The sequence below is a fragment of the Microcaecilia unicolor genome, chromosome 11, assembly GCF_901765095.1.
Source record: "Microcaecilia unicolor chromosome 11, aMicUni1.1, whole genome shotgun sequence".
Classification (NCBI taxonomy): domain Eukaryota; kingdom Metazoa; phylum Chordata; class Amphibia; order Gymnophiona; family Siphonopidae; genus Microcaecilia; species Microcaecilia unicolor.
In genome coordinates, this window is record NC_044041.1 from 177,407,210 (window position 1) to 177,424,615 (window position 17,406).

A 17,406-nucleotide genomic window follows, 5' to 3' on the forward strand; every position below is an offset into this window, starting at 1 on the left:
TATTTCTGTTGGGCTTAGCACCCCCAATAATTTTTACAGTTGGCTCTTATGCTTCGGTCAGAGCCCCTATCACTCCTTATTCAGTATCTTGGGGTCTCAATGTCGTTTTCATCCAGCTGCTGCAAGCTCAATTCGGGCCACTGGATTCCTGTCATCTGAAGTATTGGACCTGGAAGGTCATTTTCCTTGGTGGCTGTTCCTTCAACTCGAAAGGTCGGTGAGCTTCAGACTCTAGTAGCTCAAGCTCCTTACCTTACTTCTCATCTTAACAGAGTAGTTCTTCGCATGCAGCCAAGGTTCTTACGGGCGCTGGTATCAGAGTACCATCTGATCCAGTCAATTGTCTTGCCAACATGCTTTCTCCCTCATCTTACAAGCCCTGGCGAAAGCAAGCTGCGCACTTTTTGCGTGGAGCAGACGAGCTCCCTCGCAAGGTCCGCCCAGTTGTTTATTTCTTTTAATGCCAGTTGCTGTCGGAAACCGCATCATTTCTTCTTAACTGGCAGATTGCATCTCCTTCATTTTTGTCCAAGCTGGACTGACTCTAGAGGGCCATGTCACGGCTCACAAAATTAGAGCCATGGCTGAATCGGTGACTAATCTAAAATCAGTCACTATTGAAGGGATCTGCAAAGCTGCGGCGTGGTCATCAGTCCACACATTCACATCTCACTACTGCCTTCAGCAGAATAGCCGACGCGTCAGTCGGTTTTGGGCAGTCGGGGCTGCAGAACTTCTTTGGGGTTTAGAATCCAACTCCAACCCTCCTAAGCCCATGTTTGTTCTGTTCCAGGCTACACTCATTTAGATGTTTCTTCTTTTCAGGTCAATTTTTATTCTGGCCTCGCCGTTGCGAGACTCTATTGACCACTGTTTGTTGTGTAAGCCTGAAAGCTTGGGATACCCCACTTGTGAGAATATCAACCTGCTTGTCTTTGGAGAAAGAGTAGTTACTTACCTGTAACAGGTGTTCTCCGAAGACAGCAGGCTGCATATTCTCACAAACCCTCCCACCTTCCCCTTTTGGAGTTGTCTCCTCCATCTTTTGGATATAACTGAGGGGCGTGTCCGCTCGGCGAGCGGGAATAGGTGTGCGCACATGCGCAGTACGATCGCTCGCGCGACGGAACGCCGTAAAGAGATTTTGAGATTTTGCTTTAAAATCCTCCGGGGCCGACGTGGCGTCACCCACTTGTGAGAATATGCAGCCTGCTGTCTTCGGAGAACACCTGTTACAGGTAAGTAACTACTCTTTCTCTTTCTATAAGTCACTGAAGATCTTCTGTCTGCTTTTGATCAGGTCGCATAGCCAGAGCAGTGGCCTCGCCCAATCAGCATCAACTGGCAGCTGATGATGTCATCAGTTGCTGCCTGGATCTCAGTGTGCCTAGCATCTCCTTTCGCATTAACGGCTTCCCTGTGCAGGGCATGTTTGAAAACTTTAACCTTGATGGACTCTTCTACCCCGTTGTGAGCTTCTCTGCTGGCATCAAGTGAGTCTGCCACCTTGGGGAAACATGTCTGGACAGAGACATATCTGAAAAGATATACCCAGGATGTTACATCTGGGTGGGAGATATTATTATTATTTATTGCATTTGTATCCCACCTATTTGCAGGCTCAAAGTGGCTTACATAGTTTTGTTACACACAGTTAATCCTGGATGTCAGGTACAATTATTGTTGTGCAGAGATTAATTAGGGGGAGAAGTAGAGAGAAGAAGGAAGGAATTTAGTAGGAATATTAAACGATGGGTTTTCTTAGACGATGGGTTTTCAGAGGTGGATTAGTACAGTTCTGGGTATTTTTGGAAAGTTATATCTGCCACACTACACGCGGCAGTAGATATTCTGGGCAGGTATGTACCTGGAAAGTTACACCCAGGGAAGCATGCGGAGAGGACAGTTCTGTAACGGGGCAACTGGTAGAAGCCTATTCTGTAAAGGAACATAGGCATCTACTTTCCTTTATACACAAGTTTTCAAGTTTATTTCAGGATTTACCCGCCCATCAAAAAATATGTGTAGGTGTCTTACTGTCTAAGAATAAAGAAAAGAAAATAGCTTGATTTACTGCCTTTCTGTGATTTTTGCAACTACATTCAAAGTGGTTTGCATGGTATATACAGAGTCACAAGGAGCTGCAGTGGGAATTGAAACCAGTTCCCTCAGGATCAAGGTCTGCCGCACTAACCACTAGGCTACTCTTCCACTCTTTATTTTGAAACTATGTAGGGGTCCTGTTTTTTTCCAGACACTGTGACTGACTGTCTACACGCTTAACATGTAGGCCTGTGCACTTACACCAGCATGTAAGAGCCACGGATACCTGTGTAACATATACTGTTCTAGAAGTTTCACACGTAAGTTTAATCCCTTTCATGCTCCGCCCATATATACACCCCCTCCCAGTTATACAATATCCCCCTCAATTCTATTACTATGCCACAAGTTAGGTACCTAACATTAGGCCAGAAGGTTTCAACCCAGTCCTCAGGGTACACCCAGCCAGTTGAGGTTTTGAAGATATCCCCGTTTCAGGATATCCCCAATGAATTCAATGGGGATATCTTGAAAATCCCAACTAGCTGGGTGTGCCCCGAGGACAGGGTTGAAAATCTTTGCTTTAGGCACTCAGATGGACATTAGGTGCCCAAATAAGGGTAAATGGCACTTAGGCACCTAAGGGGCCGATATTCAGACCGCTGGAGTTAGACAGGCTAATTCCCATGGTTGGTGCCAAGCCCGGGTATTCAATGAATATCAGGCGGTAAGTGCTTAGAGCGTAACTGTACATGGAGTGTGCCAGGGGCATAGCTAGGTGGGGCCACGGGGGCATGGGCCCCCACAGATTTAGACCTGGCTCCCTCTACTTTCGACCCCCCCCCCCCACCACCACTTTCGACCTGCCGCTGCCGCAAGGTACCTTTGCTGGCGGGGGTCCCCAACCCCTGCCAGCCTTAGTCTTCATCAGCGCCGGTCTCCAGCACGTTCGCTGATCTGCGCTGTGAGTCCTGATGTTCATGCAGGACGTCAGGACTCACAGCACAGATCAGCGAATGCACCAGAGACCGGCGCTGAAGAAGACTATGGCTGGAGTTGGTTGGGGTCCCCCGCCAGCAAAGGTACCTTGCGGCGGCGGGGGGGGGGGGGGGTGGCGAAAGTGGTGGATTGGGGTCGGCGACTGGGGGAGGTGGGCTAAAATATGCCCCCCCCAACCTTGAGCTCTGGACCCCCCTCCCGCCAAGGTCTGGCTATGCCCTTGGATGTGGCATGGATGGGTAAAACAGTTAGAGGCTAATGCTCAAAGCCAGGCACAGGAGCCCATAACACAACAGCAATGCAAAAAATAGCAAAGCGCTGCTCAAAATAAATCATATGCAAATGATATGCATGGTTAAATTGCACTAACAATGAAAGTAAGGGAAGGAATTTGCCTGACATACGTGCACAAAGGGGCCGATATTCAGACCACGAGAGGTAGCTGGGCTGCCTTCCGTGGTTGGCTCTGAGCCTGGAAATTCGGTGCCGGTCCATTTCCAGTGACTGGCATTGAATATTCGGGTGTTGTTTGGCCAGTTTAACCAGCCAAGCTGATATTCAGTGCTGGCTAGTTAAGATTAAACCAGCCAAAGATATTCCAGCAATTTTGGTGACTTAATTTGGCTGCCAAATTTAGTCGGCGATGTGCTGAATATTGGCGGATAGCCGGTTATATCGTGTGATATAACCGGCTATCCACTAAGCACTAACCAGTAATATTCAGTTGGAGATAGCCAGCTATCTCCCACTGAATATTGCCGGATAGCTGGTTAAATGCCATTTAACTGACGAGGCGCCATTCCTGGCCAGTTCAATGATTTTAAAAATTGGTCGGAAAGTGTTTGCAGTAAGTGCGGCTCTTGTGCGCACGCCAAGACAAAACCGGAAGTGCATGCACACATCAGCGCTGTTCTGTGCTTTTAAGTATGAGTCTTTCAAAAAAAATTGTTTGCACTTATTTTTGAAAGGCTCATATTTAAGTGCAGAAAAACAGGCGCTGATGTGCGCTTTCAACTTTGCTTGAGCTCGTGCACGACTTTGTTTCTCAGTACCAACAATTGAAACTCTCACGGGCTTCCTTTCCGCTTGTAACAGAAGACAGAACCCACAGTTCAGAGTGAGAAATTGATAAGAAATAGTCTCCTGAAAACCTTCAGCGCTGCCCCTGACCTGATGACAGCATTGCAGTGCTTCCATCTGCGAAGCATTTCATTGCGAAGGAATGCTTACTGACCTCATCAACGTCCATTTAAATACATTTCAATACGATTTGCAGCCATCTTTAATGCACAGATTAACACCAGCGCTAGAGACCTTTGAGCATTCAGTACATACTACCGTGCGCACAAATCCGGCGCTAACCGCTTTTTAATGTTGGCATTAGTTTTGAGCCTTTTATGTCCCAAACTTATAGAATAATATAAGCTGCATACCGAGGTGCATTTAAGCCTACCTTTTAAAAGGTATAAGTGTTGGCGCATAAATTCTATCTTAGCACAGAGATTGTGGGCACCTGAGGTCAATATTCAGCCAGTGGTGAGCGTGTTGCTCACCGCCGATGGCATTATTCCCGGATATTCAAATCCGGAAGCTGTGTAGGCTTTGACTTTTATTTTTAAGCCTGCTAAAGGCACAGCTGCTTAAGTGGATATTCAGCACTTAAGTGGCCATGGGTTACCGCATAAAAATAAGAGAGACTTTTGTGTGGTAAACCTGGCCATTTATCCCCAGAGTCAATATATGGCGCCGTCTGAGCGGAAATACACACATAAGCTAATTGGCGTAACAAGGTAATCTGCATTTTTAACAGCACTTAACAAGCAATAACGAACACTAATTGTTAATAATTACAATTTATGCACAGAAATCGCTAAACGTATTCTATTTTTAAAAATGCCTAAATTGTAACGCGCCCGGTCCAAAATAAAGGCGCCTGGTTTAAAAAGAACGTATTACGTTCAAGGTCTGCACTCTGGTTCATAAAATCATTCACGGAGATGCCCCGGCCTACATGTCAGACCTTATTGACTTGCCACCTAGGAATGCTAAAAGATCAGCACGCACATTCCTGAATCTTCGCTTCCCCAGCTGTAAAGGACTAAAATACAGATTAATACATGCGTCCAGCTTTTCCTACATGAGTACGCAGTTGTGGAATACACTGCCATTTGACCTGAAAACAGTTTACGACCTAATCAACTTTCGTAAATCACTGAAGACTCATCTCTTTAACAAGGCATACCACAACGATCCATAATAGGAGCTGTAACGCACCACCACTTATCTGATATTTTGAATGTTTTTTTCTCTACACCTGATTGCTTAATTTTATTATGTCATCCATGTTTCTTTATGTAATACCAATTGTATTCTTTCACTCTGGATTGGTGAATATCATGACGGAAAACTGTAAGCCACATTGAGCCTGCAAATAGGTGGGAAAACGTGGGATACAAATGCAACAAATAAATAAATAAAAGGGGCATGTTTATGGGTGTATTTATGGGTGTTTCGTGGGCGTTCCAAAATTTCTGCGCGTACTTACAGAGTACGGGTCAGTGTGCCTAAATCTACGTGCAGGGATTTGCACCAGGTTTTTATTGGTGTAAATGGATGCGCGTAGATTTAGGCACTACTAAGGTAGCGACTAAGCATATTCTGTGCACCGCGCCTAAATCTTACAGAATATGCTTAGTTCCGCGTGGACTTTTTAGGCGCCATACATAGAATCTGCTCCTTAAGGACTGAGTATTAGCATTAAGCAGCCATATGCTCTTTGAGCAGGGACTGTCTCTCTTTGTTAAATTGTACAGCGCTGCGTAACCCTAGTAGCGCTCTAGAAATGTTAAGTAGTAGTAGTAGTAGTAGTAGTATATGCTGACTCCGCTTCCCCAGCATAGCTGGTTTGAGTTTGCTGTTAACCATGATATTCACGGGCATTTAGAGGGGCATAATCGAACGTCGCCGGCGAAATAGGTCGCCGACGACCTATTTTGGCGGTGGCGCAACAGCTAGCCGGAACCGTATTTTCGAAAAAGATGACCGGCCATCTTTTTTTTCGATAATACTGTTTAGCCCGGCCAAATGCCTTGGATTTCGCCGGGTTTGAGATCACCGTTTTTGTTTTTTCAGCGATAATGGAAAAAAATGCTGGCCATCTCAAACCCAGCGAAATCCAAGGCATTTGGTCGTGGGGGGAGCCAGCATTTGTAGTGCACTGGTCCCCCTCACATGCCAGGACACCAACCGGGTACCCTAGGGGGCACTTCTAAAAATTAAAAAAATATATACAAATAGCTCCTAGGTCCATAGCTCCCTTACCTTGGGTGCTGAGCCCCCCAAATCCCCCCAAAACCCACTCCCCACAACTCTACACCATTACCATAGCCCTTATGGGCGAAGGGGGGCACCTACATGTGGGTACAGTGGGTTTTGGGGGGGTTTAGAGGGCTCAACATTTAGCACCACAAGTGTAACAGGTGGGGGGGGGGGGGTGGACCTGGGTCTGCCTGTCTGAAGTGCACTGCACCCATTAAAAACTGCTCCAGGGACCTGCATACTGCTGTCAGGGAGCTGGGTATGACATTTGCGGCTGGCATAGAGGCTGGCAAAAAAGTGTTTTATTTTTATTTTTTTAGTGTGGGAGGGGGTTGTTGACCACTGGGGGAGTATGGGGAGGTCATCCCCGATTCCCTCCGGTGGTCATCTGGTCAATTGGGGCACCTTTTTGAGGCTTGATCGTGAAAATTAAAGGACCAAGTAAACCCGGCGAAATACTGCTTAACGCCGCTTTTTTTTTTCCATTATCCGCAAAAGCCAGCCATCTGGTAGCTACGCCCATGGCCGCCCATGTCCCGCCGTCGCTTCGCCGCCGACACGCCCCCTTGCACTTCGCCAGCGTGGCGACGGGAAAGCGGCGATGGTGTCAAAAATGCCGCTTTCAATTATACCAATTTCGCCGCTTACCGGCCATCTCCCGATTTATGTCGGAAGATGGCCGGCGATCACTTTCGAAAATAAGCCTGTTAGGCAGTTAAGTGCCACTGAGTATTAGTGGCTAGCCCCAACCAAGCAATTTAACCGGTCAGCGGCCAGCTAAATTGCTTTGACTATCGGGTCCCTAATATTTAGCCCCCTTTATAGACTTGCCCCTTATGTAAGTTATGCAGAATAGCATTTGTGTGAAATTTTGGCAAATGCCATTATTCTAAACATTTAAGCATGCAACCGGTGTAAATGTTAGTACCTTGTGGTATAGAGTTTCCCACATAGACCCATTCTTCCTCTTACTTCTTGTTTTTTCTCTCTAACTCTTTCCTTCCTTCCTCTTATATAGGGTTCGCTTCCTCCTGGGGGGCCGCCATGGAGAATTCAAGTTCCTGCCACCTCCAGGATATACCCCTTGCTACGAAGCACTGCTGCCCGAGGAGAGGATGAGAGTTGAGCCCATCAAAGAGTATAAACATGATTTCCAAGAGATCCGTAACCTGCTGGGGCCATCCAAATCCCTCTCGCATACCTCTTTCACTCCCTGCCCTGTGGACACCATGCAGGTGAGAGCAGAGACAGCACGCTGGGATTTAAGCACAAAGCTTGGACTGATTGCACGGTTGGGCCAGTTGTCTTCACACCTGTAGCATTGGAACCCTGTGTTACTTTTAAAGATGTGATGCATGTGGGAAAGAGGGACCCAAACCACAGTTACGTGATGCAAGGTTCCACATTAGGAGTCACCGCCCAGGAAAGGGATCTAGGTGTCATCATTGATGATACGTTGAAACCCTCTGCTCAATGTGCAGCGCGGCTAAGAAAGCAAATAGAACGTTAGGAATTATTAGGAAAGGAAAACAAAACTGAGACTATTATAATGCCTTTGTATCACTCCATGGTGCGATCGCACCTCGAATACTGTGTGCAGTTCTGGTCACCGAAACTCAGAAAAGATATAGTGGAATTAGAAAAGGTGCAGAGAAGGGCGACGAAAATGATAAAGGGGATGGGATGACTTTCCTATGTGGAATGGCTAAAGCAGCTAGGGCTCTTCAGCTTGGAGAAGAGACGGCTGAGGGGAGATGTGATACAGGTTTATAAAATACTGAGTAGAGTAGAACAGGTAGATGCAAATCGCTTGTTTACTCTTTCCATAAATATTAGGACTAGGGGGCACACAAAAAGCTACTAAGTAGTAAATTTAAAATGAATCTGAGAAAATATTTCTTCACTCAATGAGTAATTAAACTCTGGAATTCGTTGCCAGAGAATGTGGTAAAAGCAGTTAGCGGGGTTTAAAAACGGTTTGGATAATTTCCTAAAAGAAAAGTCCATAAGCCATTATTAAGATGGTCGGGAAAATGCACTTCATATTCTAGGATAAGCAGCATAAAATCTGTTTTGTTGTTCTGGGATCTTGTCAGGTACTTGTGACCAGAATTGGTCACTGTTGGAAACAGGATACTGGGCTTGATGAACCTTCAGTCTGTCCCAATATGGGAATGCTTATGTTCTTATGCTTTCGGATCATTTGGTCTCTCTTTCTGATTTTCAGACTTTTTTCAGTTTGTTTCACATATTGGTATTGACAGATTTTTAATACACATTAACAAATCAACGTTTCTTGTGTTAATCACAACTGTATCCGGGGTGACTCCCAGGTCCACCCCAATCTTCCCAGGGCCCTCGCTCTAGATGCCCAGGGTTTCTAGGTGCTTTTTGGCTAAGATCAGGTGACCCTCAGGGGGAGGAATGCTGGCCTCGGCCTAACCCCTGGTAAGCCTTTCCTTGGCTGAGTGGTGCCCAGCTCTACCACCGGCTGCGCTGTGGAGGACTTGCAGCCCATCTGCATATCCTTACAGCCTTCTCCGGGATAACTCCCAGGTCCACTCTGATCCACTCAGGGCCTCTGCTCTAGGTGCCGTGCGCCGGGGCATTTTTTTCTTTACATTTATTTTTCTCCAAGTTACTACTTATGGCTCCAGTACACTTTCTCTTCTTGGTACTGTCCCTTCCCAATCTGTTTTTCCATCTGAAACCACTGTACACTGCAGGAACACATTGTCCACCCTCTGTATTCATCATTTCACCATCTCTTTTTTCCTCTTCCCTCTTCTCAGCTCTCAACCTTCAACATTTCCTTCCTTCCATTCATCCCTCTCCTTTCTATCTGAGTACATCTCGCCTTCGTCACTGTCGTCATGCCTCTCCTACTCTTCTCCATACTCTCTTGCTCCTTCTCCTGCTGTCCGCTGGGAACATTAATCCCAATCCTGGTCCTCCACATCAGCTCTCATCCTATTTGTGAAGGTCACACCGTGATATCTCCAATCTAATTTCTGTTCCTCTCTTCCCCCCTTCTTCTCTGCCTTTCTCTTATGCCCTGTGGAATGCCTGCTCTGTCTGTAACAAACTTTCCTACATCCATGACCTCTTTATCTCTTGTACTCTCCATCTGCTTGCCCTAACTGAAATTTGGCTTTACCCTGAAGACTCTGCTTCAGTCGCTGCCCTATGCCATGGAGGTTATCTTTTCTCTCATACTCCTCACCCGGTTGGCCGCAGAGGTGGTGTTAGGCTACTGCTTTCACCCTCTTGTAGATTTCAACCTCTTCTTCCACCTCAGTCCCACTGCTTTTCTTCCTTCGAAGTCCACTCCATCCGTGTATTCGCTCCTCTGCCTCTCCGAGTAGCAGTCATTTATCGACCGCTGATAAGTAACTTTCTTCCTTTCTCACTGACTTTAATTCCTGGCTTTCCTTCTTTCTTGAACCTTCATCTCCTTCCCTCATTCTTGGGGATTTTAACATTAATACTAATGATCCCTCTGACTCTTATGCTTCTCAGTTCCTTGCTTTAACAGTTGGGAGCAGCAATACAAGTATCAAACTCTGAAGATGAAATCTGTGTTGCAGGAGACAAGTAAAAATACACAACAGTGTGTTTCTACTACAGTAGTAAAGTGGTGTGGTAGCTGTGTTAGTCCACTTCTTTTAAAGGTAATAAATAGAAATAAATCAAAACATAGGAAAAGAAACTAAGATGATACCTTTTTTTTATTGAACTAACAACACAACTTTTGATTAACTTTCAATGGTAACCTTTCTTCTTCAGATCAGAAGATTATTTCCGATCTGAAGAAGATAATCAAAAGAAGTGTGCCCTGTTTTAAAATTACTCTTTTTATTAATAATAAATGACAGTATTAGTCTATGCATTACTTCTTGAGATTACTGCTCCCTTGAAGTTTTGTAAGCTGAGGGGACAGATATACTAGACACGTCTCCTACGGACACAAAATGGGAAAACCCCTTCCGTACACCACGTCCTGAATGTGAGCTCAAAAGAAGAACAAAGTAAATTGTCAGGGCTCTTTGTTGTATCCTGAGGGCCATCTGCTTACACTGCTGCTGCACTGTAGGCTCTTTTCTTCACCTATTTCCCCACCTGTGGCCATAGGGCATTGAGATTTCAACAGAAGGGCATAACGTGGACCCCTAGTACTGTCTCCTGTTGCTATTTCTGAGGCCATTGGTGATTGTCTATCTGTATAATACCCTCCCCCCCCCCCCACACACAATATAACTCTGACCATCCATCACTCTGATTCTGTTGTTATAGATTGTGCTCCCCCCACATCTGGAGAGGATTCGGGAGAAGCTAGCAGAAAATGTCCATGAGCTCTGGGCATTGACTAGGATTGAGCAAGGCTGGACGTATGGACCGGTAAGTGCAGTGTGCATCAGGCAAAGCTCCACCAACCAGCAGCTAAAGAAAGGAACTGTAGCTGAGACAGCTCACACCACTGCTCCTTCTGGGGCTGAGGGTTACCACGTGCCGTACTATATTGTATGCTTTATGACTTCCGGTCCTCTGACATTTCTATGCATATATTTCACTATAAGACTGTTTAGGCCACATGAATATCCAAACAAGAGATTCTTTGAATGGATCAGGGAGATGGAGGAAGAGGAGGGTCCAACTGCACTGATTCTCTGCTTTCCCAGGTCCGGGATGATAACAAGCGGCTGCACCCATGTCTGCTCGACTTTCACAGTCTGCCTGACCCCGAGAGGAACTACAACCTGCTCATGTCTGGAGAGACTCTGAAGTAAGAGCCTCCCATAAGGAAAAGGCTGGAGGAGAGATAAAGGGAATCAAATCCTACTCCAAAATAATTCAGGTATAATTAGGGAAATTTGTTTTCCATTACGTAGCTTCCCGCTATTTCAGAACCTGTGGGATAGTTGTATCCACCAACCAGCAGGTGGAGTTAGAGACAGAGAACTGAAAACTGAGCCGAGACATTTCTCTCTTGGCATCCAGTCCAGCTCCTCAGTATTTTCTGTCTCCAGCAGATGGATGGATGGATACAGTTTTAGGCCTCTGTTTCTGAGTGATTTACTCCTAGTCCAGTTGGTCAACTGATCCCCAGTTGAGCTTTGCAGGTGGCTTGAGTCTACAGAGTCATAATTGGAAGTCTTCAGATCCCTGTCTCTGGTGCCCTGTGAATTTACTTCTTCCCTCCCTTCACCTCTCCCCTGTTTCCTGTGGAGCTCTTCTTTTCCAGCACAACAACCTTAAAAAAAACAAAGGAAAAGGAAAGAGGTTTACTGGAGACAGTAGGGCAGAGTATCAGTCCTGAGTCTTTTTCATCTGTGGTAAAACTTGCAGAGACTGTGAACTTGGGGGAGTAGCTGGCAGTGGTAAATCCAACTAAAATTTGACTCAGAACTGCTTGGAGGGGCTGCATGTTCTAGTTGGTGCACCGCTTGGGACATATTGTGCTACGCTGATGACAGGCGGGTGAATGGTGACTCCTGTGGAAGCAGTTAAGTGGTGTTCCCACTGTGTGACCCGCTGGTAGGCATGGAGGGCATTGCGGTGCGTGCAAGCCAGGAATCCCGCGGGACATGGAAGAAACGGTCAGCGGCAGCACATCTTCAGATTTGGCACAGCATACAAATGTGTCAGGGTTTTCAGGCTCTCCGTCAGGGCCAGTGTGCAGTTTGAAGCAGAAGAGCGCGGGAACAGGCGTCATGTTGTCAGGGCCAACTGTCAGTGAGGAACAGCCTCTGGCTGATTACGCACAGAGCACAGCTGCCATTTTTCAGCCTCAGGGCCTTTCAGAGCATTCAGCTGCATCAGGATCTTTGTTTTCTCTGGAGTTTATATTGCTCTTACCAAAAACCTGTTTACTGAATCAGGGACAGTCAGAGTTGCTACAGGGTGTTTCAGTTTCTCGCCTTGCTGTCCCTCCGGTTCCTAAGAAATCTTGTTTAGACCTCCAGGAGTGAGCAGATGAGGCTATCTCTGCTTCTCCCTCCTTATCTGATGTGGCCTTGGTCTGTTCATAGGAGGGAGAGGTCCCTTCTGAGGAGGGGGATGATCCAAAAGTATTGAGGTTGTTTCATAAAAGAGGAGCTCAATACTCTTATTTCTGAGGCAATGGCAGTGCTTTCCATTGAGGAGCATTCTGCTTTTGCGTCAGGAGTTCCATCTTCATCAATCATGTGGAGGCTTAGCGTTCCTTCTAAGGTGTTCCCAATGCATCCAAACATTCAGGACTTGATTAGAGTAGAATGGAATGGATCTCACCAGACGTGGAGCTGAGAGTGGGACGAGCCATGGCTTGCTTCTACCTATTAGTTCCAGAGGAGAAAGATAAATTGCATTTTTCCAGGGTGGGCTCCCTGGTTACAGTGGTGGCTAAGATGACCACCTTGCCGGTGGGAGGCAGCATTGCCCTAAAAGACCTACAGAATAGGAAGCTAGATGACAGTGCCTTATATCAACAAGCGAGGCAGGACCCGCAGTTGTCCAGTGGCGGTGGAGGCGGCCCCCTCATGAGATGGGCAGAGAAAAATCTCTGCTTGTTGGCAGCTCACATTGCTGGGTCCTTAAATATGGAGGCAGACTTTCTCAGCAGTCACTCCTTGGACCGGGAGAATGGGAACTATCCAGCTTGATGTTTCAGCTGATAGTGGACTGATGGGGTTCTCCACTTCTAGACTTGTTGGTGACAAAAAAGGAATGCCAAAGTTCCCAAGTTCTTCAGCCGTTGAAAAGAACTGGGCTCAATGGGGATCGATGCCCTACTGCAGCCCTGGCCGCAGACACATCTACTGTATGTCTTCCCTCCTTGGCCTACGGTAGGTCATGTGTTGAAAAGGATTGCATTGCACCAGGGTCAAATAATTCTTGTAGCCACGGATTGACTGCAGAGGCCATGGTATGAGGACCTGATTCGACGACTGAATGGGAGTCCTCCCCATCTTCAGCAAGTACATGGCCTACTGAAGCATGATCTGGTGCTCCCGGAGGATCTGTGCCCCTTTGGTCTTACGGCTTGGGCATTGAAAGGGCTCAGTTGAGAAGAAAATATTTTTTTTGATTTGGGCATTGCTACCTTGCTTCAGTCTCAGAAATGCTCTATATCCATGGTGTATGTGAGCATGTGGAGGATGTTCAAGGGCTGGTGTTCTGAGCAGACTTTTTCCCTTCTTTGCTCAGATCATGTACATCCTAGCGTTTCTCCAGGCAGTTCTTCAGAGAGGATTTGCGTTGGGTTCTCTACAAGTTCAGATTGCAGATTTGGCCTGTTTCAGGAGTTGAGTACAGAAGACATGTCTTGTGACTTACCTGGATCTTGTTCAGTTCTTGTAGGGAGTGCACTGCTTGCGGCCTCCCTTTCGTACACTATGTCCAGAGTGGAACCTCAATTTAGTCCTTCAGGCTCTTTAGATGCCTCCTTTTGAGCTACTCTGGAAGGCTTCCTCGCAAGATCTTGCACTAAAGACAGCGTTCTTGTTGGCTGTTGCATCGGGCACCTAGGGTTTCAGATCTTCAGGCTGTCTCTTGTCAGGATCTTCCGTCCATTCGCATTAGAGATCTGGAAGTCATAAGTGAGTTTCACAAATCTGTTTGTGCTTTTAGGTAAACAGAGTCTTTGTTTACCTAAAAACACAATCTATCCGCTTTGTGAAACTCACTTATGACTTCCAGATATCTAACGAGGACTGTATGCACATCGAGAAGCTTCAAGAAAGAGTACTGAGCCTCTTCGTCCTCTCTGCAAATAGACGGAAGCTCCACAGATTGGTTGGGATAAAATGCTGATACCACTTTTGGAAGAAAGGAAGGAACCATGCACAGGGAGATCCCGACAAGAGAGAGCCTGAAGCTCTGAAACCTAGGTGCCCAACACAACAGCCAACAACACTAGATGGCTGAAGGAGACTATCGCATCAGCTTATTTGCTTGAGCGGAATCATGCTCCTCAGGCCTTGTGGGCTCATTCTATGAGGCATACAGCAACATCCTGGGTGGAGACTACCTTATTATCTCCAGCAGATATTTGTAAGGCAGCAATGTGGTTGACGCTGCATACCTTTGCCAAGCATTACAGGTGAATGTTGCGGTGCATTCGGAAGCCAGTTTTGGGGCTTTGATCCTCAGGGCAGCGGTGCCATGATCCCACCCACTCTAGGAATTGCTCTTGAACATCTCACAGGTTCTGGAATGCTGGGAAGCTACGTAATGGAAGGAGAAATTAGGTTTTACCTATTAATTTTCTTTCCATTAGACCTTCTCACTATTCCAGAGGCCCACCTGAGGTTTCTGAGATGTAATGGGTCAAATAATGACTGTCACCTTGCATGGTGCTTCCTGCATATCTCTTGTTCTCTACAAGTTGTCCAGAGATGTGAGAGGTCCACACATGTTTCCTCGTCTGGTTAGCGTTTGGCTAATGAGGAGTTTAAGGTTGTTGTATTTATTCTGAGTTTCTCCTTACTGCTTGTCTACGTAAATACTGAGGAGCTGGACTGGATGTCAAGAGAGATATGTTTCAGCTGAGTTTTCAGTTCTCTAGCTCCACCTGCTGGTTGATGGACACAACTATTCCACAGGTTCTGAAAGAGTGGGAAGGACTAATGGAAAGAAAATAATCAGGTAAGACCTAATTTTTCCATGTGGGGTGGTGGTGAACCTTTATGCCAGAAATTTCTTACACAACCAGCACTGCAGCACCTAGAATGTGATACTTCACAAAACCAACATAAAAACAACACTACAATTCAAATACTACACACCACAATAAAGATTACAAAATAACAATTAAATTAATGGTTGGGTTTGTGGTTTGAGCCCAGAAATTTCCTCCTGCTTCTTTGGGCTTTCAACTCAGTTGGAACTAGAGCTGTGTGTGCTCTGGCACCAGTGAGTCTTCATCTGCAACTGTCCAAGGATTTTTCCTCCCTATTTTATAACTCCTCAGACAGCAGGGGTGGTCCAAGAAAGGAAGAATAGTCAAGAGTTCATTAAAAGTATCTTTATTTATTTTATTACATTTGTACCCCATGCTTTCCCACTCATGACAGGCTCAATGTTGCTTACATGGGGCAGTGGAGGGTTAAGTGACTTGCCCAGAGTCACAAGGAGCTGCCTGTGCCTCAAGTGGGAATCAAACTCAGTTCCTCAGGACCAAAGTCCACCACCCTAACCACTAGGCCACTCCTCCACTCCATTGAAGAAGGACCCAATGGCCAAGTTTCGACTTTGCCTTCGTCAGGGGTCATCGGATTCCTCAAAACAATATTAAAAACTGCCTCAACAGAGAGAATCAACATCAGCAAAAACTGTGGCTATGGTTGGAGAGAGAGCACATTATACACCTGGCTGATGTTGATTCTCTCTGCTGAGACAGTTTTTCAATATAGTTTTGAAGAATCCAATGAAGGCAAAGCCTTTAATGCACTCTTAACTGTTCCTCTTTCCTTGGACCACTCCTGCTTTCTTTGTTGCTTCATTTGGTCCTGCAAAGGTTTACTCCTTTTTTTTTTCTTCTCCTTATAACTCCTCAACCCAATCATTTCAGTGACAATCCTTGGCTAGTGGCAATGTAGAAGAGCTCTAAATCTGGCCACCAGGTGTCATCATTGTGATATGACTATGGCTCAGGGGTTGTATCATTTATAGCCCCAGCTATCTCATGAAATGGAGGATATGAGCTGGTAATCAAACTCATGCACAGCACTGCTAGGCTGGAGCAGATTGATTGGTATGGATCATACTGAGTAAGGACATAGATCTTACAAGTGGTCATGCTCTATAATTAGCAACTGGGTTATTTATTTATTTATTTTTCCACATTTATATCCCTCTTTGGGTTACAATCAAACATACATAAAGTTAAGCAAATACATACCCTGTTTCCCCGAAAATAAGACAGTGTCTTATATTAATTTTTGCTCCCAAAGATGCGCTAGGTCTTATTTTCGGGGAAACACGGTAACATGATTGGATTATTGCAGTTCTTTACTCCAAGGCTTACCTCAATATCAGCTGCAGAGGCTACAAGCTGTTCAAAATACTGTACTACAGTAAAATTGCAGCTTCTTAGAGAAAATGGCCACCGCAACTTTTAGCAGTAGCTTCCTAGAATTTCAGCAGCCTTTTTAATTTCACAGCAGCAGGACAAGAAGTCAGCATTAAGTAAATTAAGGGGAAGCCTTGATACAGCTTGGTGAAACATGAATCGGCACAACAATCCCCCTACAACAAAAAAGAAGGAGACTGAGCAATACAGTGCACAGAATCTCCATTTACCTACCATAAGATAAGTACAGCATTCTAAGTAAGCTTAGTCCTTAGGGTTCCTAATACCCCCTTCTCCCCCTTCCCCCCATGTACCTTCTGTTGGGACACTCAACTCACCCAGTTTTAAAGATGTCAGGAGGCTGCTGAACGTCTGTGGAGAAGAGCAGCGGCGGCTTGACTTCAGCCTTTCCCTTCAATGTCCCGCCCTCGCGGAAACAGGAAATACCTCATCAGAGGAAGGCAGGACACTGATGGGAGAGAATGGACTCTAGCTGCCGCAGCGACTTAAAATAACAGCTGAGCTTTAAACGCAGGGCGGCGTGTCCAGAATGGAATGGAAGGTAGTATGTCGGGGAGTTGAGGGCGGGCTCAGCCGGGGGGCGGAAGATACAATTTGGAGCTAGGTCTTACTTTCGGGGGAGGTCTTATATTTAGCAATTCAGCAAAACCTCTACTAGGTCTTATTTTCAGGGGATGTCTTATTTTCGGGGAAACAGGGTACAAGACCACATCAATCCATATCTCCAACCTTCATCTATACATCCAATAAACTGAAAAAGAATTTTTTTTGAATCCAGCTTGAAATTATCTTTTGTAATTATTTTTAAACTGTTGGACATTCACGCAAAGTCTCAGGTGCCCTGGAAGCTTATTCCACATAGTAGGTCCTCTGAAACTTTAGAGAGGCCCTTGGAAGCGTTATAATTAGCCACAATACAGGTATGCAGTTTATACATATATATTTGTAATGTGAACAAGAACAGTTGGGCAAAC

General features: G+C 45.8%; 1 protein-coding gene across 7 annotated transcripts in view; it reads left to right on the forward strand.

The window, feature by feature from the left end:
* RYR1 (ryanodine receptor 1) overlaps nt 1-17,406 on the forward strand; it is a 246,068-nt gene that overhangs the window by 53,107 nt on the left and 175,555 nt on the right. For all 7 annotated transcript variants that reach the window (XM_030218373.1, XM_030218376.1, XM_030218375.1 and 4 more), the window contains exons 19-22: nt 1,301-1,493; nt 7,379-7,595; nt 10,654-10,758; nt 11,040-11,143. In XM_030218373.1, coding sequence (XP_030074233.1) covers nt 1,301-1,493; nt 7,379-7,595; nt 10,654-10,758; nt 11,040-11,143 — 619 coding nt within the window. The remainder of the gene's footprint in view (nt 1-1,300; nt 1,494-7,378; nt 7,596-10,653; nt 10,759-11,039; nt 11,144-17,406) is intronic.